Source organism: Paramormyrops kingsleyae, chromosome 15 (genome assembly GCF_048594095.1).
Source record: "Paramormyrops kingsleyae isolate MSU_618 chromosome 15, PKINGS_0.4, whole genome shotgun sequence".
Taxonomy (NCBI): domain Eukaryota; kingdom Metazoa; phylum Chordata; class Actinopteri; order Osteoglossiformes; family Mormyridae; genus Paramormyrops; species Paramormyrops kingsleyae.
Window position 1 is genome coordinate 9,349,951 of NC_132811.1, and position 23,896 is coordinate 9,373,846.

The window sequence follows — 23,896 nt, forward strand, 5'->3', positions numbered from 1 at the left end:
TTGTAAAGAATTACAGTGAAAATAAAATACAGTGAGATACCGTTTATTCGGTAAGTTGTGGCCACTCAGAAATTGCCATGGGTGGCACCATGTGAGACCCTAAATATTATATCAGGAAGCACTGTTCTATTTTCATATTCTGTCAGCGGGAATGTCTGTCAGCGTTTAGTAACAGATCAGCTTCGCGGGGTTTCAGAAGAGCTGCCAAGTGCAGCCCAGGACCCAGCAACGCGAAGGGTGGGGGGGAAACATCAAAAGCCTTTGGGGTTTTTTCATGCATTATTAGCAGACCTGCTACTGAAGGATATCAGAGGCACTGGAATGTCTTCTGAGAAAGACTTTCCGTTCCCAGATATTAAACAGAGCCTTTTTTTCCATTAACAGTCATAAATTCATAAACTGCACCAACCTAAATTTAGGTGATAATCATTAAAAGATGACGGATGTTTCAAAGCTTAGGTGTATTTTTTTTAATGAAAATTTCAGAATATATTCAAGTACATAAACAATATTTTCTTCTAGCTGCAAGTGACAGGTAGTGTTTTGCAGGTGGCCATAGATTTTGGTTTATCAGTAGTAATCCACAAAGCTGCATCCCTTTAGCCTTACGCTGCTAACTGCTGCTTAAAAGAATCATCTTTCTGACAAATAGGTAGCTCTGAAGGATATTTTATGGTAATAAACTGCACTCAGATAAGAACAAAAGTTCTTATCTGGGTTCAGTGGAACACAACAGATTGTCATATCAAGTGAAAGGCATTTATTTTATTAATCTAGCTTCCTCAAAAACAAACATTGCCCGAGTTGATCCCCACTAACACGCCAAAATAACCTCAGTCAAACCATAATTTATTCCAAGGTCATGTATAGAGTTTTGATTATCTGTTACAGTTTTTCCCAGTCCGGTCCTCTGGGGGCTGGGAGGGTGCAGAAAGGTGGACAGCCTGGAGGTCCTTGAGGACCAGTTTGGGAAACACTGGTCTATCAAACCAGATCTTTAGGTATTTTTTTTAAGCCTCCCCCTACCCCCTCAGGCACTCCCTCGTTAGATTTTGCCAATAGAGGTCGGTCTGATTGTCACAATCATATGTATTCCATCCTCCCCCAGTTTATCGTGACAAAAGAACTGATGAATTCAGTTGTTACATACAGGGCTGCACAATATATAATTCTAGCATCGTCATGGTGACGTGCGCGTGCGCAATAATCGCATTGTCTTTCTCGGCACCACTTTGGGTCTGTTGACACAACATGCTGCAACACCACCAACTTATTTGACACACTCTTTTGGTAGATATGTTCTATTTGGCTAGTTTATTTTTGGTCATTTAATCTTGTTTTATAAATAAAGTGATATTACTCGTGGATATTTCACATATTGCGATGTGACATCGTCAGATAGAAGAGAGGAGTATCGAAAATGTTAATACTGTAGAGAATCAATGTATGTACAAAAAAATGTATGTACAAAAAATAACTTTGCAAAATGCATATATGCCCCCATTTTAATTTACTTTTCTCTCCAAAGAAATGTCTCAATTTGTCCAAAATGACTTCATAAGTTTAGGTCTTTTCAAATCTTAAAAACATAAAATAATTTTGGAACAGTACATGCATGAATAAATGCATGCTAATTAAAAATACATAAATGCAAAAGCTTTTTCACAACTAGTTGCTAAGGATCTTGTGTAAGAAGTGGAACCGGCTCACATTTTAGACACTGTGGAGAGGGAAATGCACTCAGATGTTCGCTTCATTTGTTCATGACATTAACAGCTGTTAATGTGTCTGAAATATGAATCCATACGCTGATGTAAACTGAACATATTTGTGAGAAGCTGCTGAGGTAAATAAAATAACATATACATCTACATACACACACTGGGCAACAGAGGATGAAAATGATCCATTTTGGATGAAAGGTTTTTGATCATGAAATATTATTATAATACACAAATTCCCACTTCGTACCAACAGTGATTAAAATATATAAACATATAAAACATAATAAAAATAGTAACATCTGTACGCATCCATATGTAATTATGTTTTGCAACTAGAAATGTTTCATTAGTCCCAATATATAACTTCAAAACATATTACATCTTTATACAAGCAATATATTATAAGAAAGACTGTTACTTATAGTGATACTACAAGGTAATTAATAAGCTTTAAATACACATACATTGAAATTGTCAAAGAAACAGTAACATACTGCAAAGGCATACAAATACATACACATATTTATGGAATGTACTTTTAACTTCAAATACCAAAATTTTAGCCATTTAACACAGTTTGTATGCTTATCCAAAATGGGGGGACAGCAATCCATCATGGAGAAGCATAAATTGAAAGCAGGGTACAAGCCGGATTAGACATCGGTCTAACACAGGCTGCACTCATGCACTGTCAAAATTCCATTTAAGAAATACATGTAAATTCTGAAGAAAAAAAAAACCTCAACGTTACCAAAATTACCCGTCAATAGGATAACGAATTTGAAATGCTATAATGTCTTTTTAAAAATCCATACACGAATAAGGTTTAACTTCTAATCTCACTGCTGACTCAATTAGAGTTTTTGACTCTTACAAGAGTAAGATGATATATGTATGGTTGAATACATGATGACCTTTACTCATACATTTATTCAAATGGCCGGTGATGTAGATTTACTGGGAAAACTTCCACCCACACAATGCAGAATCTGAGCTGGAACCCACAACAGAGTGATGGTGCTTCTCTTACTGAAGTTAAGTTACAGGTTAGGGGCTCTTAATCATGCGCTACGGCTAGGAGAAGCTTCCTCCTGACGCATGGCTTTGAATATCTTGCGGCCTGCTTGCTACAGATAAGCACATTGCAGATGGAAGTTCTCCTTGTGAACTCCTCTACACCAGAAGAACCAAACAGCACTTATACATCAGGACTATTTCCAGGGGATCACCTGACACAGCCCAGGAATACCAGTAGTCCTAGTATAAATATCCATGACTTTTATGACTTTAAGTCCAGTACAGGGTCAGAGCCTGGGTTCTGACTCAGAGCACAGGTCTTCCTAGATGGGATGCAATCCATAAAAGGCCACAGGCAGTACAGGCAATTTAGAGACACCAAGTCACCTATCATCATGTCTTTGTACTGTGGGAAAAAGGCAGAGTACCTGGAGTAAACCTGCAAAAGTCCAGCCATACAGGTGTGAGCGCAGCATACCCCACAACAAATATGCATAACGTATTTAGTTTCGGCGTATCGGAAATGTGCTCTTACACGTTCAGGATCTATAAGATAAGATGGAAGATATTGTGAACGAATATTAAAATACAGCTGCCAATTACTTTACATGAATATACGTAATACACATCTATTTCAAAGTTAACCCTATTCCAGAACACACATGTGACATCATGTGAAACTGTCTGATTTGCCTCAATTTATGCAAAAAAGATGTCCCTTCAGGATATCATTTTTTTATATACATGAAATAACCCTCATTACTGTTCAGGCTTATGTTAGACTGTACAAATTTCTTTTTCCGATGTAGTAAAACAAAGGGGCATATTTTTTATTAAGCAATATATATAAACATTCCAATGATAGAAATTATATTATGGTAATAACGTTAAATAATGTACATCCCAGATGTATGCATGTCTCTTTATGAAAAATACTGATAATTCTTTATCCCTGGATGACTTTCATTCATTAGGTACCAAACTTACTATTATAGCTGTTATAAATGAGGTCTTTATCAAAATAATTTTCTCTACGAAATGTGAACTAATTTTTTAGAAACAGTATTTTGCTCTGATATTTTGTGATATATCAAAAATATACAGTTAAAAAAAAGTACAAAACTATATTTTGTACAGTAATATAAAGAAACATTTTATCGTAGAATATACATCTTTAGCTTTTAAAACAGAATAGCATCTATGAACACCTAGTGGACACTTACTAATTTACCCTAGTACCCTAGTATCTGTCATTTGCTGAGCTCCAAAATCTAGTGCTAAAGGTTCATTATCCTGTACAATATTTCAAGACCACTACATCTAAACATGCTCTCCCAAAGTCTGCTTTTTAAGTGCATCAGTTTACGTTAAACTGTACATCTTTTAAAAAAAAATGTCTCAGTCTGTACAACCTTTAACAATGAAGGCACCTTTAATACCCCATAGGGTTAATGAATTCTTCTAATAAGAAGAAGATGAAGAGGAGCAGTTGCAATGTTAAAAAGAAAGCACTGCAGGGTGCCCGTAACAGATGACGAAAACCACAAAGGATGAATGTTCTACAGAACAAGGGAACTTCCAGATACACCCTTGTTCTGAAGTTTAGAACACTGTCATGGCCAGCCCTGAGCCATTAACTTGCAATTCTGATGCATTTCTTTGCTGGTTAGCATCGTTGCTAGCCAACACTTATTCTGTTTTTGTTCAGTTCCCTCTCCAAGTTGCCGATAAGGGTGTCGATGCTCTCCTGCAGATCCTTGAGGTTGACCCTGTTACTTAGGACTGGGGTAAAGTTCTGGATCTTCACAAACGCCTGGTACCTGTGCTCGTTGACTAGGTGCTGCTGGGTTGTAAAAACGGGACCGGTGGGAACGTGCGCTCGGACGTCCACTGAGCTGCTCTCCTCGCCCTGTTCTTCACCCTGACGTCCGCCCTTCTCCTCTTCTGCTGGAGGCGCCTGTTCTGGCTTCTCTTGCAGATCGCCTGTGTCCTGCACATCCTCCGACGGCACGTCGTCATAGTCGACGTCCTCGCTGACCGGCGCTTTCAGTGGCTGCAGGTAGCTCTCTCCACAGCGGCTCCAGTCCCCCGCGTAGCGGTTGCTGGGACTGTCCAAGCGGCCAGGTTTCGGCCGGAGCACGCCTGCAATCTCCTCCTCGCTCACGTTCAGCACCTGCGGACGCTCCCTGCGCCTGCGCAAGTACTGGGGGGCAACAGCCACCTCGGCTGGGGGCTCCTTCACCGGAGAGGCCGCTGCGCTTTGGGAGTCTATGACTGAGGAACAGAACAAGGAAGGAACAGACTAAGTGTTTCTTCACGCACTTTAGATGGGAGACACAGTTAAGAGAAACCATGCAATGCTAGAGAATGTCAGATATTAAAGCCCTTACCTATATGGTTGATTTTGGATAATGTTTAAGAAATTAAACAATTTGGTGGAGTTAACCCACTTTGGTCATTTATAGCAGTTTCTCAAACCAGTCCTTGGGGACCCCAAGACCCCAGGTCTACATTTTTGCTCTGGACTGTCTGGGGATCCCAGAGGACTGGTTTGAGGAACACTTATTTATGGGATATATTGTGCCAATAATAACCTCTTTGTGGTACAAATATCTTCTAAGGACTTATTCAGGCCAAGGTCATGTGGGGGGGAGGGGATGTTGTTGGAGCATATCCCAGATGTAATAAAGCACAAGGCTGGGGTACACCCTAGGGCAAGACGCCAGTCCTTTGCGGGGCTCTTTGAACCGTGGGAGGGAAATGGAGTACACAGAGCAAGGCCGTGCGACCCGGGGAGAGCATGCAAACACACAGAGCAGAAATGCGATTTGTGGGTCAGGCCACAGTGTGCATCCCACCCCTCCCAGATCGTACAGTTCATAAATAAAATGGAAAATTCAGCCTTACGTTAACCCAAAAGCAGCAAAATCACACAAAGTAATCAGACAAAAGGTGAAAAACAAAAATTCCATTACTTCCACCCTTCTGAGATCAATGGAGTAGCATAAAATTAACTTTATAGTATAGCATAGTATAGTATAGCATAGTACAGTACAGTGCAGTATAGTACAGCATAGCATAGTGTAGTATATCATAGCATAGCATAAGTGTTTCTCAACACAAAAATGTGGACTGTCTGGGGGTCCCCAAGGGCTGGGTTGACACTGTAGTGTAGTATAGCACAGTATAGTACAACATAGAACAGCACAGCACAACATAGTATAGTATAGTATAGTACAGTATAGTATAGTAAAGAAAACAGCAGGAATATTACCCTGCTGAAAAAACTACCTTGACCAGCTTAAGCTGGTTGACCAATTTTTAATAGCTGACCTGCTTAAGGTATGTTTTTGCATGATTTGATGGTTTAGCTAACAACGCCAGCTGGTGACCCACCCAGATAAACCATGAAAGAGCTGGGACATGACCATCAAAGACCATCTTAGACCATATTAGACCTGCTAAAACCAGTTAAAACCAACTACCAACATAAGCTGTGGCAAGTGTGGATTTATAGCTTAAACCCACCTCTTTTAAAATATTAAATGTTCAAGTAACTGTTTTGGAGGGCATGGAGTAGTTTTTCATCCTAGATCCAAAGCCGCAAAATCCAGAAATCTATTTCAAGAGGTTGTAAAAAATGGGAAACATTAAACATCCTTTGCAGGCTTCTGCAGCCCGAGATACAGCAAAAGCCATGAGCTTCCACAGGATCTCTTCACTTTAGAAAAGAATGTTGGCAGTTTGCTTTTCTGGCTGGTGTTACTGCAGAATCCCTGACCAGCTAAATATAACAGCCGTTAACTACCATCTCCCTTCCTGACCCTCTTTCTTCTCTACTGCACCACTCCGTCACCTTTCCCTAAACACCTGCCTCTCTGTCTCATGACATACTGCCAAACAGCACCTCACTCAAGCAGGCCAAAGATCACACAAATTATGACCGGAATATCTGGACTTATAACATAATGACTCCAAGTATGTATGACTTTGACTCTGTGCTAGGAGACTTGAGGCTGACATGAGGAATGGGTTTAATTAAGGACGGTGAAAATTAATTTAACTTGAAGAGGGGAGGGATGAAAATGCTGGGTTAAGCTTTGATCCATATTAAAGGCTCAACATGATGGGTAAGGACCTGTGATCTAAAGGCTGCCTGTTAAAGTGCCTGAACGTACTCTGTGTTGTACTCCAAAGAAAGCCTGAACTGCTCCACTAAATTATCCAAGAGAACAAGACTGATAAAATACTGTGGGTTATTTTAGATAAAAATGTTAGATAGCCAACAAAACCACACAGCAATGTATTAGTATTACCAAACTACAGACATATGAGCGAGTACTAACGCTGTCCAGAATGTCATCCTTAATGTCAGTGTTGTAGTACTCAAGTCTGGTCCTAGTCTTAAGACCACTTTTTCACTTCTTCAGTCTTGTCTTGGAATTGAAAGCATTTCTACTTGTCTTGACTCGGTCTCAACCCCCCTCAAAGTCCTGGTCTTGCCTAGTACTCAGGATTGCCAGCTGTCACGCATCTGGCGTGACACTCAGGCTTTCAGACTCTCACGCTCATGCAAGAAATCTTATGGCAAATCTATATTATTCCATTACAAACCTAAAATTAGCTACATCAAAAGCATTGGGGTAGTTTCCAAACCCTACAGACTATTTACAAGGTAATAAAACTCTTACATACATTTAAATGCATGTGCATGTGTGTGCAGACTTGTCTCAAATTGAAAATTTCACTCCAGTTAGCTGACCAAAGTTGGCAACGTTATGGACTGATGGTCCATCAAGGTCTTGGTCTTGAATTGGACTCGATATAGGTAGTCTTGTCCCCATCAGTACTTAATAGTCTTCCAAAAAATCCACAAACTGGTGATATGAAATGTCCATGAAAACAACTTTTCTTAAAGAACCTAGCTAGAATCAAGCATATCTGTGTATTATTTAACAGATTTTCACTTACAGGTCATAGGAGAAGTGTTTCCTTACATGAAAATCTGCATAAACATGAACGTTTGAATTCCACATATATTCATTAGCTGGCTCCTCTCCATAAACATGCCTTTTGTTTGGCTTCTTACTCTTAAGGAAGCTTTTCATGGGTCATTTAATATCTGATATAATATTCAGCAGCAAACATATTCTTGTAATACCGGCCAACAATCCTGAGAAATCAAAGCCATGTAAGATTTACTCTGATAACATAACATCTCTGCACCTCCTGAGTGTAAACTTGAGTACAAAGCCAAAGACATCGACTGCCAAGTAAACAAAACAGCCATATTTAACAACCTGAAAAAGTCACTTTTCTAATGTCTGTGTAACAAACTGGGGTACTTAAGCTCTTCTATAGGTAGCTGAGAATAATGCCTCACAAATAACGGAATAAGAAAACAACGAACGGCAAACAGGTGCGAGCCATACGGTGTACAGTACCTGGCCATAGCTGCAGGAGGTAATGCAGCACCTCGATGTGCTTCTTGAAGTGCAAGGCACTGGCCAGCTCCTCCGAGTCAATGAAAACCCGCTTGCTATGGCTGGATGCCTCTTGCCTCTGGCTGAGTAGCACCGGGCCGAAGCACACGGCCAGATTCTGGCAGGTCATTTTGTTCACCTCGTGGTGAGAGGCCACCAGCTTCAAATGGTCAAGCAACCTCCGTAAGGTAGCCTGCCATTGACGAGAGACACAATCGAAATCATTTGAAAGTGCTCCACTACCAAAGCAATCACATGTTTACATTTGTAATAGGATTCCTCAAACAATATAATCCAGGGAAATGCCCAAGGCAAATATCTCAACAAACACATAAATGATAACATAAATTTATGTATGAATTACACCGCTCACGCCAACCACTATTGCCTCCCTTTGTCATGTCACTTACCTTCTCGACTTCAGGCAGGATTTCCAGGAGACCGACAGTGTGCTCAGAGTCTGAGTGGTCATTCTCGTTCCCATTGGCACCGATCCGCAGGGGCCTCTTAGCCATAGAGTCGAGAACAGCTTCATACAAATTCTTGGATATCAAGGGGTATGGTAACTCCCGCAGGTAATCCTTCAGAACACCTGGAAGATTCAGGATGACAGAGCACACTGACTGGTAGGAAATGTAAAAAAAAAAATCACACCTGCTCCAATACAGTCATCAAGTTTTCTGGCAGGGCTTATTGCACGCTAACATGTCAAAACTATACCTCTCATGGGAAAACGGCAGTGCAGATATGAAGAAAATACTAAAAATAATGCCTAGTATTGCAAATAGTGCAGTAAAAACACAACCTAAATTTTACATCTCACAGACTTTTGCATACTAAGATGCCAGTAATAAATATGTGTAGACACTGATCGCTATTTCCAGAATAACAATAAAGTTTAGATCCCAAAAAACCCCAAAAAACGCCTGAGGCATGTCAGTCATCACAGAAAAACATGGTAAAAGCATTAAGGAGGCACTGGAATGCTGAAATCAAATCCATTATCACAAAACTGTTTAGCTATTCCAGGAAAAAAGATCAGTGAGAATTCACCTCAAATTCAAATCGTTAAAGATAAACTAAAACCAAATTAACTTAGAGGAGGGTATTTAATGCTTAAACATTTCAGCGTGGTTCAGAGATTGAATTCCAAGAACTTCCATCATATTTTCACCTATTAGATTACCACCTGATTTTTTATTCCAACCTGTTTTTGCCTTGGTACCCAAATATGTCATTTTAAGCTATGTCTTTCAAAGAGTAAGTATAAAATAAAATGCATCAGGCAGATGAGTCATTAAATGATATAGTATCTTAATCTTCTTGGCATCTTCTACATTCACCCAATGTGGAAAATAACACCCTTCAATTAATGCCTATAAAACACTTCACATTATACTTTTACTGCATTGCAGTACAAAATTATTATTATTATTACTTTATTTTCAAGTGGGGCTTTGTTCCAGTTCTGTATTTCCCCAATGTGCCACAATTTCCTCAATCACAATACATCATATTCTTTGGACACTCCGTTCCATTGTGAAAATCACAACAAGCTTAAGAACTGGTTTTAGTTTGTATTTAAGTGGGGATATTAACTATATTGAAAATTCACCTCCCAGTTCGCTATTTTGGTTTTGGCAAAATGTTTTTTTCCAGTGAATGTTGACTGGTTAGCAAAAAAATCTTTAATTCACTAAATAAAATTAAAAAACACTCTTTCAAATACCAAATGCTAAAACACGAATGTCATTGCCGGTTGCTGATGCATGTGGTATGGAGAATCCTATATGAGAGGTATGTTTCATTCCTACCAATTTTGGTGTCTGAACCTCAATTAGTCATGTCTCAAAAGCCATAATCTGATGCTGGCTAAGTTAATATCTAAGTTTTGTCATATATCAGCAGACTGAGGGTGATTTTGAGGTAATTACAAAGGTTTCATTTCAAAACAGGCTTGACAAACCTGTGAAGGAATACAACAGTAAAGATACTAAATGAAGATTTCACAATGCATTTCTCCAAATACAGTATGTTACTGCTTTACTAAATCTAATGGTACAGGCAATATTCTTATAAGTAAGAATTCAGACACCATGTGGACACTTTGGCTGAAATGATATATCTTTAGTCAGACCATTAGCATCTCTGCACTAGCCTGTTATTTCCAAAAAACTCTATACATTATAACGTAATGTAAATGATACCAGCACCCTGATTTAAAAAAGAGAGCAGTAACATGTGCATAAATAATACTAGGAATATTTATACATCACAGTCTGTTTCATTATTTTATTGTTTTGCTAAATTAGTATAGCATTTCCATAGATTTTTTTTTTTTTTTTTTTGTACTTTTTGGCAATTTCAGGAGACTTTGTCGTGGCACAGTTACATCAGTCTCGTTCTACACATAAAATTCTCCAATATAATTACAGTTAAATGTATAATATGTGTTTATAATGTAGCGTGGTGTTATATTTCAAGTCGTCACACATTCGTTTAAATACAGACTTGATTTGCATATGAGGTTTAAAAAGGAAATCTGCAAATTCAACACACCTTGATAAATGAAGCTGACCTTTCAAATTATGCTAGCTAATGATAACTTGCACACATTACACCTGCAACCTTCACGTGGGCAAAAGCTATATGCTATGATACTAGAATAACAAAATATTTATTTAGTTGTTAAAATCCATTAATCACTCCTGATAAGCAGGTAGCTGTATTTTGATTTGTGTTCAGTGGACAGCCTTGGAGACTTCTTGCATGATGGCAAATTTCATGAAAATAAACACTGATTACCCTTTTAAACAATCCAAAGGACGCCAAGAACAATGCCACTATGTTAAGGTTAGTAATTAGCCCGCAGCAGAGCCAATCAAAGCCCACGTTGGGACCCAAGGCAAGCCTCACCTCCGGCACCCCCCCCCCCCCACCACCCACCGACCACTATTGCCGATGCCAAAATAAACATGCAAATGATGGGAGTGAAGAAATAAAGATGCTTCATTGTTTAATGTTATTATTATAAAATAAATATTATAAGTAACATTATTATAGATTAATAAATAAATAATTATAAATAATAACGAATGCGATTAATCGTAATTTTAAAAAATCATTTGATGGCCCTATTAACAATCTTTGGTCATAATATTTTTGAGTCCCTAATAGCTTTTGCTTCTTCATTTTGAAGTGTTGATCTTCTTCATGTTTTAACTATATATTCATATGTATGGACACATCATACTAATGTCATGCCATCCTTGACACCTTTCCCCGCTCCCACATCACATAGATGTTCTGCGCTGGCACCATAGGCTGCATGGGCACTGCTAGGGCTGCCGACTTAGCCAGCCAGTTTCCAACAGCACTGCACTCATCTACTGAAAGTGAAATCGGCTGCCCTTCAGAAGTCACCTAACGAGTTAACCAGCCCTGGGTCACGCCTACTGCTTTTTAGGGCACCTTAGCCCTGACTGTCAGCACAAAAGGATGGACAACATCAAGCAGTAAAAGTGGTGTCCCGGCTGGAGGGAGAAGGTAAGTGCTCTTAAAGTTCTCTTCCATGACAAGGCAACAGAGAAGCACTGACATCCACAGTAAAGAATGCAAAAAGAATGCTACTTCACCCTAACAAGCAACAAAAGCTTGACAGGAATCTGTCCGATGGTCTAGAGGGCAGAAGCATAGTCATTTTTATGTATGTTAAAACCCAAGCCATGTTTCCTTGGTAAACCTCATACTTAAAAGTAGTTGCTTTGTCCCCCAATGGTTCCTGAAAACAAACGTGGGCTTGTTCTGTCCCCCAGAAGTGACCTGGACATGGGCACACCCCTCCCCCCCAAACGTGCCCTCTGCCACCGCCTCGCGTGCGATTATGACACCCATGCGATTTGTACCTCTTTGTATCCAGGGGCGCCTCCTGGCCACTGGAGTTCAGCTAATCCCCAGTGCATGAGACAAATACCATCTGTGTTTGTTCGGAAACAAAGCGGGCACTTGTTAATGACTTTCCATGTCTTAGCAGGGTGGCGTGTAGTGTGTGGTGATTGCTGAGGCTGGGGGCCCATACCAGCCCCCCCCCCCACCCCCCCTTAACTCCAGCCAAAACATTCACCCACCACATAAAAAAGACGCTCCGGAGCTATTTCCGATCAGCACTATTTCTGTCCCATGTCAAACGCCATGCCAATTTGATTTTTTTTCCTTCAGTTTTACTCTGGTCTCTTTTCAGCTTGGCTTTCTGACAGACCTAGATGACTCCTTTCATTCTGAGCCTGTAGTTTGACTATGGCTTCTTTTTGGGAAAGTAACATCTGCACTTGCAACCAAAAATGCATGCTTAGAGGAACATTTTTCGCAAAAAAAAAATTCTCAATTTAAAAGCTGATGCCACAGTTACATGATAGCCTTTACAATGTAATAGGGGATCAGTGACAGTGATCACTGACTGCAAACTCTTCACCTCCATCGATCCTCTCCATCTGTCTACCAGATGACCTACACTGAAGCGGAATTGGCTGAAGGCAGATAAGCCTGCAACACTATTACTGAAAGCTACCTCAACCCTCAATCAAAATGTGGCAAATAACCTGACACTTTCAAACCATTTGTGTAATTTTCTAACCACGAATCAACAGTTTTAATTTGGAAATCGTGGTGACACTTCACCAGAAGCAGTAATTTATAACGCAAGGATACCTTCATAATGCATTATAAGTATATGCTCAGTATAAGAATTAATAAAGCATTATAGCATTTTTTATCAACAGTCATAAGGTATTAGAGTGTTGATTATAACACTTCATAAGCTCCAATGGAGTTCTCATCTATAATGCACTATAGATACCTTCATAATGCATTATAATAGTTGGTAAGAATTAAGGATACTTTGTACATGCTTTGTGTATTATGAAGGTATCTATAGTGTATTACATAGATAAGCACATTCATAATGCATAATAAACATGGTTATAATGTGTTATGCCTTTTTATAAATATTTATAGCCATGTTTATAAAGCTTTATGAATGCTTTATAATGTGTTGCGAATGTGTTCATGGATTAAGACATGGCATTCATAGAAAGTCTTATCAAAATCATTTTAGAAAGAATGCACTTTAAGAGTAAGTTGTACCCCTACAATGTAACTCTATTAATTTAATATTATACCTATTTAGTCATGCTGTTATTTTGAAGGACCAAATCCATTGCCAGTCTGACACAATCTAATCTTTTTACTCAAGCAGATGTTCACTGACGAAATTAGGGTTATAACCTTTAAAAAAAAAAAAAACATCATGTGTTCCTAGCGACCTTTCAATCGTAAATCCTGTTCCTGAATTGCTAGACCACATATTGCTCCATGAGACAACTTAAAACAGATGAACACACATTTAACATGTTTTACAAGCTCTGGGCTAGACTCTGATTCCAGTTAACTGCCTTCACCATTTGCTGTTTTCGATTAGCCGTGTTACACTGCTTTATTTCTAGGGATTATTAGCTCAGGCAACCTCACCCCCCCTCAAACCACCCCCCACCCCCTTCCCTGTTTCCCATTCATCTCCAACAGCCCCTCACATCACAGAGTAAATTTAGAGAGCTCACAAAAATCAACAATCTATGTTGGTGCCGGATTTTTTTTTCTGGACTGCTCGACTGTTAGCTGTGTTTTTAACTCTGACATACAGATTTTTATGGACCGAAGCAGAAATTATACAATTTCAGGTGAAGTCACCCTATTCCCGGATAAAGCATTCCTCTCACTCTCCTGTATCTTTTGTAGACTGTGTGAAATGCCTCAACATCTGAGGATTGTAAACAATTCTGATTTTATATTTTGTTTTTGTTAAAACTTCACAAATAATTATCGTCATGTCAGAAAAGAAAAAAGAAATGGCAGATAGTTTGCACAGACAAGCACAAGTGATTTTAAAGGTAATGTCTGTATAAAACATGTGGTTCATTATTGCTGGGGCCAGTTTGGTGTGGTTACCAGATTAAAAAAGAGCTACAAATGGACTGTTAAATAGTTTCAGGAGGCCTTGGATGGTCAGAAGAAAGATTGCGTGTCTGAACCCGGAGATAAAAAAGATTTGATAAAGGCAGTACAAGTAGGGTTCACATCAGGACACTTATAACAAGCCCCAGCAAGGCCTAACATGTAAAACGCTCACTGGAATGTTTTGTACATAGATAAGACATGTGTTCAGACTAGTACACAACTGTAACTGGTAAAAACATTCAACACTGCTAGTCATTCTATACTATTCAATTTGAAAAACTCATCACGTTGCTAAAACAAACTACAACAACCACAGGGAACAATTAAAACGGACAATTAAAATTGTAAGGTAGGGTGCAAACGCAAATATTTGTATTTTTCCAACTACTTGGAAAATTCCACATGTAAACTCTAATTTTAAATGAATTCCCAGAGGTGTCTCATATACAAGAAAGATGTTCAAACTTGGGGGATCAGATGGCAAATCAAGTCTACTTCCTTCTATTAAAATCGCAGATTTGATTTTTTTAAAATTACAAAGAATTTTATAACTGAATTGTGTAACAATGTACAATTTGTCGATACCTGTGTATGCTGAAATGTATCATGTAAATCATTTATTAATGTATTAATGATGTAAATCATTTATTAATGTATTAATGTATTAATGATGTAAATCATTTATTAATTTATTCATTTCAATTCTGTAGATGAAAACATAACTAGTAATACAGCATATTGTATTTTTATACATGCAAATAAATAAATAAATAAATAACGAAAGTTGTTTTTTGATTTTATTTCCGTAAAACGAATTAAGAATAATCCAGTACAGTCATATGCTATCTGTACCCTAATGGTGTTTTGTATACCAAAAATTAATCTGCCTTCAAAATGACAGGAGGCAAGCCGCAGCTACCTGTGATGACATTGACATCAGGGTACAGGTTCTCGGAAAGTTCCACAAGCCGGCTGTCCCTCTCAAAGGCCTCTCGCAGCTCCTTCTTCACCGCTGCCGAACCACAGAGGCGATAGAGACCCACCACCTGTCAAAACACACAGCCGGGGTTCAGGCCCAGGTGGAGAAAGCAGTGCTGAACACCACACGATATCGAGCAAAGCTACTCATTGAGAAACGCAGCGCCGGCTCGCCATCGTTAATAACCGTAGACGTCGCTTTAGGGCACGTTCCTTTGTCTGTGGGCCAGTACAGTATTTCAGAGATGAACTCCCTGCGATGCTCATACATGTCTATGGCAAAGATAAATGGATTCTCTTTCTCCACAGATTTATTTTCTTAGGACACAATCTGAACAACTTCCACAATTTGACACATTGTTAACAGGAAATAATATCCCTACTTTTTGCCAATTTTCCCCCATTCATTTCTGGCTGAGACATAATGAAACCAACATTTCCTTCTGTCGTTTAGGACTTTCTGATCTACCGGTGATATATATTTCAGCATTAGGAAACAATTGCTTATTAGCACTTAAATTAAAGAAAACAGGAAGTTCTGCAGTGTTGACAGGACGGTTTGGCTGCTTCATAGCAGTGTTTTATAATCCAGTTCTCAGGAACACCCAGACGGTTCATGTTTTTACTCTCTCCCAATTTCCTGGGAGTTGGGAGGGAGCAAAAACGTGGACTGTCTGGGGGGGGGGGGGTCCCCGAGGACTGGTTTGAGAGACACCGCTTTATAGCATAATTACAGGAGCTAAGACCCAAGCTGAAAAGGACTGAGCAGCAAGACCTCCAAAGCCCACCATCTGAACGTCTCGCACTGATGCAGAAAGCAGCACTATGATCAGCTACCAAGGTTTTGGAAGTAACACTGAGGTGAAAGTGATTAATTGTCATCGTTGACACACCACAGCACACAACAATGAAAAGTATCCTCTGCATTCAACCCATACGTGACATAGTAGAGGACAGCTACTATTTAGAGGTCAGGGGTGGTATCTTGCAGGTTGGGGATTCAAACCTGCTACCTTCCAACCCCAACCACATTTCCCTAATCATTAGGCCACCACTGCCCACCAGCAGTAATGCTAAGCAAAACCAAATATATTTCTTAAAACAGCATTCGGCATTCTGTAACTGCACACAGGAGTGATTCACAGGACGCAACACATGTCATGAATCAGAGGCATTTTAAAACATCCGCTACGACCCTAAAGGTTTTGATAAGGAGATCAGGCGCTGTGTATTTAGGCTCATTTTTGTGCCGCCCCACAATCCCGCACCACTGGGGCAGCATGACTTTCAGTTCGTTTTCTTGCCCAGCTTAAGTGTCTAAGCTGGTGTTCAGGGCACAAACCATGTTTAAACGCATACCACAGATAGGTCCCGAGAAGCTCGCAGACAGAGGCCCAGTCTGTTGACTGAGCGAACATCAAAAGCCATAACAGCTGCAGGCCGTCCCTGTGTTTTCACAGCAATCAGGCACACTTCACTTCAGACTTTTCACCACTGTGGGACGCGCACCTCGTTTTTAACAGACTGAAATTAACTCCTGACCCTGATTATATTTTACAACATATCTTGTTATTTTGTTGTTTTTTTCCCCCCCGAGGAGTTTGTCTGTGCCGGGTGCCTTTGTGACAAGCTCTGTAAATTCCTTCTAATCTTCCGCTTATCTCTTTCTAGCACAGACTCAAATGCGGGCCAGAGCAAAAGGCTCCTTCCCCCTTTATACCAGTAAAAAGTTTCTGCACACCCCAGGTTTTTACCACTTTTCCATTTCTTTCAGAAACTGCAGATTTTTTTATTTGTGTTAAGCATTGGAAAGTTGAGTTAACAACTATGAATGAAAATATGTGAAATAAAACAAGTTTTCTTTATAACATGGAAAAAGTATGTACCAGTGCATGTCTGAAATCTTACTAACTGGTTGTGGGGTGATGGCATAGTCAAATTCTAGGCTGTCCTTTAACTTTAAATGCACTATGTAACTGGTTCATCCCATGAAACAGAGCAATATTTAATGTCTCTTGTAGAAAGAATGCCTTGAATTTTTTCTGCTGTTATAACGGCCAGAGGAGGCTACTTTGATGAATCAATCACATCCTGCATGGTTCCTTGCTAAACCCAGCAGTCTCGAATGCCAGGAAAGGCTGCCCCGCTAATTAATGCCAAGCACCGGCGGGAGGGACTCCCCACTTTGGCGGTGCTGAAAGCTTAACGCAGCCCCGGAAGAATCAGGGAAAGCCCAAAACAGAGCGAGTGAGGAATAGCATGTGAACAGCGGCCAGACACATTTACTGCTGCAGCCTTGACTTTAATTAGTGAGAAACAAAAGCACAGTCTTACTCTGACTGCAGTAACTTCCAAAAGGAGAAGGGAATGTTAACTGGTGTCAATGTACCCATTCCTCGCACGCCTGCCCTGAACAAGGGGCCAAAATACTTTACCACTCCGCACAAAGCAGCAGAATCTAAAACAGAGACTACTTAGTGCACAATGACTGTCACAGGGCAGAAAGATCAGAAAACTACATTACACATCTTACTGAAAGATCAGAAGACAGTATCACACATCTTACTGAAATTCTCATTTTATATGATTTATGATTTATACGATTGGGGCAGTGTGTGGCGCAGCCTGTTATGTCGCTGTGCCTGTTATCGGAAAGTTCATGTCCCATGATCATCACAGCAGTTTCACCTTTGGGTCCTTGAGCAAGGCCCTTAACCCCCATAAGCTCCAAGGATTGTATAACCCTGCTTTCTGAAAAACCTACGTCACTTTGGAAGAAAAAGGTCTGCTAAATTTAGAGAAAAAAAATTGAGTACATTTCAAAACAATTAATTATACTTCAAAACTGGTTCATTATGAATCTCAGTCGTGAATTTGTCAGTTTGTCACCTAAAATAAAGATGTTCCCCGAGCTACAGTGGAATTCCGAGAAACTTATCGTAAGGTGAAAATATCGTAAGTCGAAAATGCATTTTAATACAGTACACCTAACCGAACAAACATCATAGCCTAGCCTCGCCTACCTTAAACATGCTTAGAACACTGACATGAGCCTACAGCTGGGCACAATCATTAACACAAAGCCTATCTTTTAATAAATTGTTGAATATTTAGTGAATGATCATACCCATCGCAAAAGTCAAAATATCGTAACGTATCGTATTTAGTTTCACTGCATGCATGCATACATGCAACACTCAAAAGCAAAACAAGCATCAGTGTCCGCAATCCGACAGACCAAGGCTGCAAAATTCTTAAAGCTAAAAATATATATTGATTTACCTGACACCCCCTCTTCTCAATCTCTGTGATGCACTTGTCAATTAGCACGGGCAACATGAGTCCGACATTCTCCCGCTCCACCACCTTCCACACCTCCACCCCGAACACCTGAGACTCGTGGTCGCCGTCGTCAGGCCCATCCAGCGAGTTCTTCCACTGCTCCATTAGGTTGAGCTTCACGTAGATGATGCCCCGCGGCTCCAGCTTGACGGCCAACTGGTGGGCCTTGCTGACCCTGAAGAGCGTGGGCAGCACCACGGTGCCGTGGCAACAGGCACGGTTCCTGCGTGGTGTGGGCTCCCAGCTGAACACCACCAACTTGAGGTGCTGAGCGTTCTCCAGCTCAATGTTGAAGGTGTGGTCCATGTCCAGGAAGGTGGTCCTGCAGGTAAGCAGGGCTGTGCGGGCTTTGTTGACACAATCCACTTGGATGGCACAGAAGACTTCTCGAGAATCCATGCGTGGTGGCTTCAGGTCCTCGGCCCCATAGAAGTGCAGGTTCATAAGGCCTGAGATGTACTGCGAGCACTTCGGCTGGTCCACAAAGCTATAGTGACGGAAAGCGTCAATGTCCAGCTCGTAGCCATGCGGCTTCGAGATGATGCTCGCTGGGGACTCCTTGCTCTTCCCTCCTTTACCTTCCCAACCATGTTTCCCCGACTTGGCTACCAGCTCCGGGGAGTCACCATCACTGAGGTACCCTCCTTTACTGGCAGACTTTGAGCCTTGACTACTCTTCTTTTTGTAATTGTTCTGTGTGGAAACACTGCTGTCTAAGTGGTAGCGGGAAATGACGTTTCTGCTAGCTGCTGTCTGGCCGCCCCTGGATGGGCGGCATGGGGGAGACTGGCTAGGGTCCACGCCATGGTTCAGTTTGGGTCCTAGGGGTCGTGGCTCTGCCTGGTTGACCGTGGAGGCTCCTTTCACACTCAGCTTCCTGCTCAGTTCTGGAAGCTTCCGCATCCTTATGGAGAGCTTCCTCACTGTGCGTGGAGACTTGATCTTTTCTGGGAAAGACCAGTTGATTGAACCGCCCTTCTTTGTGGGGTTGGGGCTTGACGGAGGCGAAAAACCAGAACCGGGCCCTTCAATGGTATCTAGATGGAACAAAAAGACATAAAATACAAATGTTTGTGTAAACACACGTTAAGGTTATTCTGCACAATAGTAAATATTAACCTGCATTTTGATCAATGATCAATTTGTATTTAATTATTAAATGCTAGCTAAAAATCCATACGATAAAAATAGAAAAGTGTGATATATGATCTGAAATGGCTCAGCCAAGGACACCTCAGGTAAGTCATTAGCTATAAATATATACATATAAAATATAAAAAGATTTCCTACTCTAAGACTCAGTCACTGCCCTCAAAATAACCTCCGTTGAATCCATATTCTGTTAGAACAAGTGAACAAGTAAATTATTCACTTCCCACAAACCTCCAGGCTAGACAGCTTTTGTTCTAAGTACGTCAGGCTGAAACCACCTACACTGACTTGCTTTCACACTTCGACATGGCATGAGACCAGTTTGATGACTGTTGTGTATTTTTTTCAATGAGAATGAGAAATTCCTACTACTATCTCGGTCTGTGAAAACAAACACAATGCAGACAGTCTTTTACAGTGTTAACGGGATTTCCGCCAGCATTAGTTTCTTACTTATCTTACAGACAGAATCAGATAAGTTGATTCAGACCCAAACCCAGAAGGAAAAATTGTTCAATAGACTCTCCCATTATGGTCACTGTCTGATGAAAACAACAAATGTCCACTTTAAGACGATTGTGACTTTTTAGAATTGATGGAATATCTTCTCTGGAGAATGTAGTCTATTGATAGCATGTGACATCTAATTGGACAATGAAAAGATGTTTTATTAAGGCATCTATTTAACTAGTATTTATGTTTGTATTAGTTAACATTTGTATTCATAATGGTCATTCGTATTGATTACTTTATATTGCTACTTTTAACAACTTAGCGTTGACAGCTAAATAGCTAGCCAACTAACATCATCGTTAATTGTGAATATAAAGTGAGATTAGTTTGTATCTTGTTGACACTGGCTTATTTGCCTTGCTGACAACAATCCAAGTAAGTCCATATAAAAAAGTAAATCATTCACTGACAGCTGTGCAAAGATTTTTGGTGCTAAAGGTATGTCATGAACTGGTGGATTTTTGTAGAAATGTGTTTTTCATCTGTCAGCGACAGTATGGAATATTTTAATTATGACATGGTCTTGCGTGAAGGTTAGGCCGATTCGAGTGGCCTTCAAACTGTCTGACCATGGTGTGTCTCGTCACTAAATGCCAAAGAGTTTCCAAATGTTCATTCAAATAGAAACTTGAGTATAATTCCACTTCAGTTTTTGTTTGGAGATGCAGTTTCTCTGTACTTCTAAAACAAAGAGTGATTCTGTTGCTTCTTTGCAGCTCTGCGCAGAGCCACGGACTGGCAGAGGGGCCAGCTCTATTTTCAGAGTGCCTGCTGAGCTATTCTGGCAGGAGGGCCGGCTTGCGGGTCTGCACAGACCAGGGACAAAGGGACCCCTTGTCCTGCAAAGCAAAGCCCCGTCCAAGGAAGGGGGTGTCCTGCAGAATTCCCTAATAACCACGGCCATGTTTAGACCCCTTCTTTCATGAATATTTCCTTTTCACTATTCCTGCCAGCAATTTGCACAGATTATAAAAGAGGAAGCTGGTGGAGATATGCTCCCCAGATCCCAGCAGTGGGCTATTTAAGCGAGTAACAGTGAGCAAGCACAGCGGAAAATTCCAGATAACATCTGTGGGTCGGAACTTCGGGAACCCATGATTTTAAGGTCCTGGCTATCTAGCGTAGTGGTTCTGGTACTGGCAGACTAAAGTGTAGTTTTTTTTTCTTTTTCACTTCTCTTCAGGTTGACTATAACTTTAGTTCTAAGATAGTTTAGACATATTAAAATGGTTCCAGTAACATGACAATTTCTTTAAGTGAGTGCTTAACTGCTTGGCTAATTTGAAAACTTATACAGAGCAGTCCAGGACCAAAGTTAAAGCCCAGCTAACAGGGAACGTTGCCAAAATTTTAGCTATCGTTATGTCAAGGTCTTCTCAAAGTTGGCAGAGAACGTTCTTACTGTTACGTGAAGGGAACGTTATTTCCACAGTTTACATTTTAACAAAGGTTCTGCCAAGGTAAGCATGATACAATTATTACTTTAACATGCTTTTAATGGAATTAATGTTGAAAAAAATATATAATATTACTTAATAAATAGCGATATATGCGCAAATTACAAATGCAAAATGCATCCTCAAACCCATAAACTTTGAAGTATAAAGCAATAACGTAACCCACTGCGCTATCATGCCCTTCATTTGCATTTATTTTATTAGTCTAAGTAGTAGTTGTGGTACTGGGTTGAGTTTTGGGAACTTCAGGAAAACTGGGCCCAGTTTCTCGAAGCTTACTTAACGCTTAACACTTCTCAGCGTATTAAGAAGTCTTCGAGACACCAGGGCACTCTGAACATTTCCATACCTTAGTTGCAACCTTCTGTAAACGTTCCTAGAACAAAAAGTTGTTACTAATAGATTACAGTATGCCCAGTGTACTGATGTTGTGGTTACTGCTGAGTTTTCACAGCCTTCGTCTGATTGACTTTCCATATATTTTGAGTTCCGAATCTCTGTTTAGTTTTCCAAACACCGGTTCAGGAAACTATGACTGGACAGGCCATGTACTCAGTAGCGCAAATGGAAACAGGAAATCAGTTTGAAACACAACTCCCTCACCCGACGATCCTTTGCAAAAGCTTGAAACACAACCCAAGGTATGTCGGGACTGCTAGGCTAGAGGCTAGGAGCTGTGTTTTCCTCAATGAAACCCTGACCCAACCCCCCCCCAGGCACCCTGCTTCTGATAACCCACACAAAACATTAGCCATTAAGCCCCTGATAGTATTTACAAGGACTAGAATGAACAAGGTTTGAGTAAAGCCAAGGTTTCTGACAGGCATGCCAGTCAAAGTATGGCCTTGTCCTTCTACTCGAAATGCAGTTTTGTGGTAAAAAAAAAAAGTACACGGTGCCTCATATATAAAACATAATAAAAATAATATAATATAATAGCATTGAAAAATAAACAGAAGCCACATTAACACCTGTGCATCAGCTCTCTTTCCTGCAAAGGAAAAGATGTTTGGCGTGTATGCTTAGGAATGCTAATTAAAGGTCTTTAAATGTAGTAAAAAATACAAATTTTGCAATGACTTGTACGTTGCTCAGGTATAAGTCCTACAGGTTTACAAAACCTCATAACATTCCAAATACACAACGTGAACAGCAGTCACTCTGCCTGTGCATTCGTCACCTTCATTTAGCCTGACGGCTCAAATCGCATCCCAAAGGATTATGGATGTTTTAATGGTTTCAGGGAGTCGGTAACGTGTCAGTCAAAGCTCATCAACGTGACAGCAAAGCAAATTACATAAAATGCGGATTACTCTAAGAACTTTTACCTGGCCCAAACTCCTTCATGTTACACAGTAAAAGGGCTTTCCTAAAATATTATTACTGATTGTACTGTTCAGGCTTTAAGAGTAACCACAATGCTGTCGCTGCCAAGGATTTACAAAATGAATTTGGAAATCAAAGCAACAAATCAGCATCAGTAGTTTAAGATTCATAAAGGATATGCATCTAATTATATATGACCCACAATAGAATGTTTAAGTAGGAAAGCTTAAAATAAATAAATAAATAAATAAATAAATAAATAAATAAACACTTATGTTTTGGGTTAATGCAAATTTTTTATATGTAACAAATTGCTTGGCCTTATTGCCTTAAGCTACAGAGTGATAAAATTCAGAGCCAAAAATTTCCTTGTGATTATATTAAACATATCTGACAAATATAAATATTTCCCTGAAAACAAAAAATCTTGAGCATACCTGAAGGAAACCATAAATAATTAAACATTAATGATGAAGTAGCCTAAACTAGAATACCATAATCTACACATTATGAAAACAGATTTACTGTTTCGAGTCAATGGAAAGCATGCATCGGATCACAAGAGGACTGAATTTTGCTTCCCAACACTGTAATGTTTAATGAGGAAGCTTGACTTTAGGTCAGTGACGGTTATGGGCATTGAGTGGTTTTTGTAAATTTGCTCTTTTAAAAAAAAAGAAAAATGAGTTTCCTTGTAACAAACATAGACAGGAGTTCATCTCTTCATGCAATATAATGTGACATTCTCCAAATTTCCAAACCATAGCTAAAGTCAAACATAGATAAATATAGTAATTGTTTCGGTATTAACATAACCGCTTTTATGTCAAGCTAGCGAGAAATGACATACTATCCAACTGATTTATGAGATGTATTTTAAACTAATTTAAAC

At 39.9% G+C, this 23,896-nt stretch overlaps 1 protein-coding gene across 2 annotated transcripts in view; it reads right to left on the reverse strand.

Moving 5' to 3' along the window:
- Positions 1 to 1,491: 1,491 nt before the first annotated feature.
- The window catches only part of syde2 (synapse defective 1, Rho GTPase, homolog 2 (C. elegans)), a 31,686-nt gene continuing 9,281 nt past the window's right edge, over positions 1,492 to 23,896 (reverse strand). For both annotated transcript variants that reach the window (XM_023792827.2, XM_023792826.2), the window contains exons 3-7: positions 18,497 to 19,593; positions 15,156 to 15,282; positions 8,635 to 8,816; positions 8,186 to 8,417; positions 1,492 to 5,015 (exon numbers count right to left, since the gene is read on the reverse strand). In XM_023792827.2, coding sequence (XP_023648595.2) covers positions 4,420 to 5,015; positions 8,186 to 8,417; positions 8,635 to 8,816; positions 15,156 to 15,282; positions 18,497 to 19,593 — 2,234 coding nt within the window. In that variant the 3' untranslated portion in view covers positions 1,492 to 4,419. The remainder of the gene's footprint in view (positions 5,016 to 8,185; positions 8,418 to 8,634; positions 8,817 to 15,155; positions 15,283 to 18,496; positions 19,594 to 23,896) is intronic.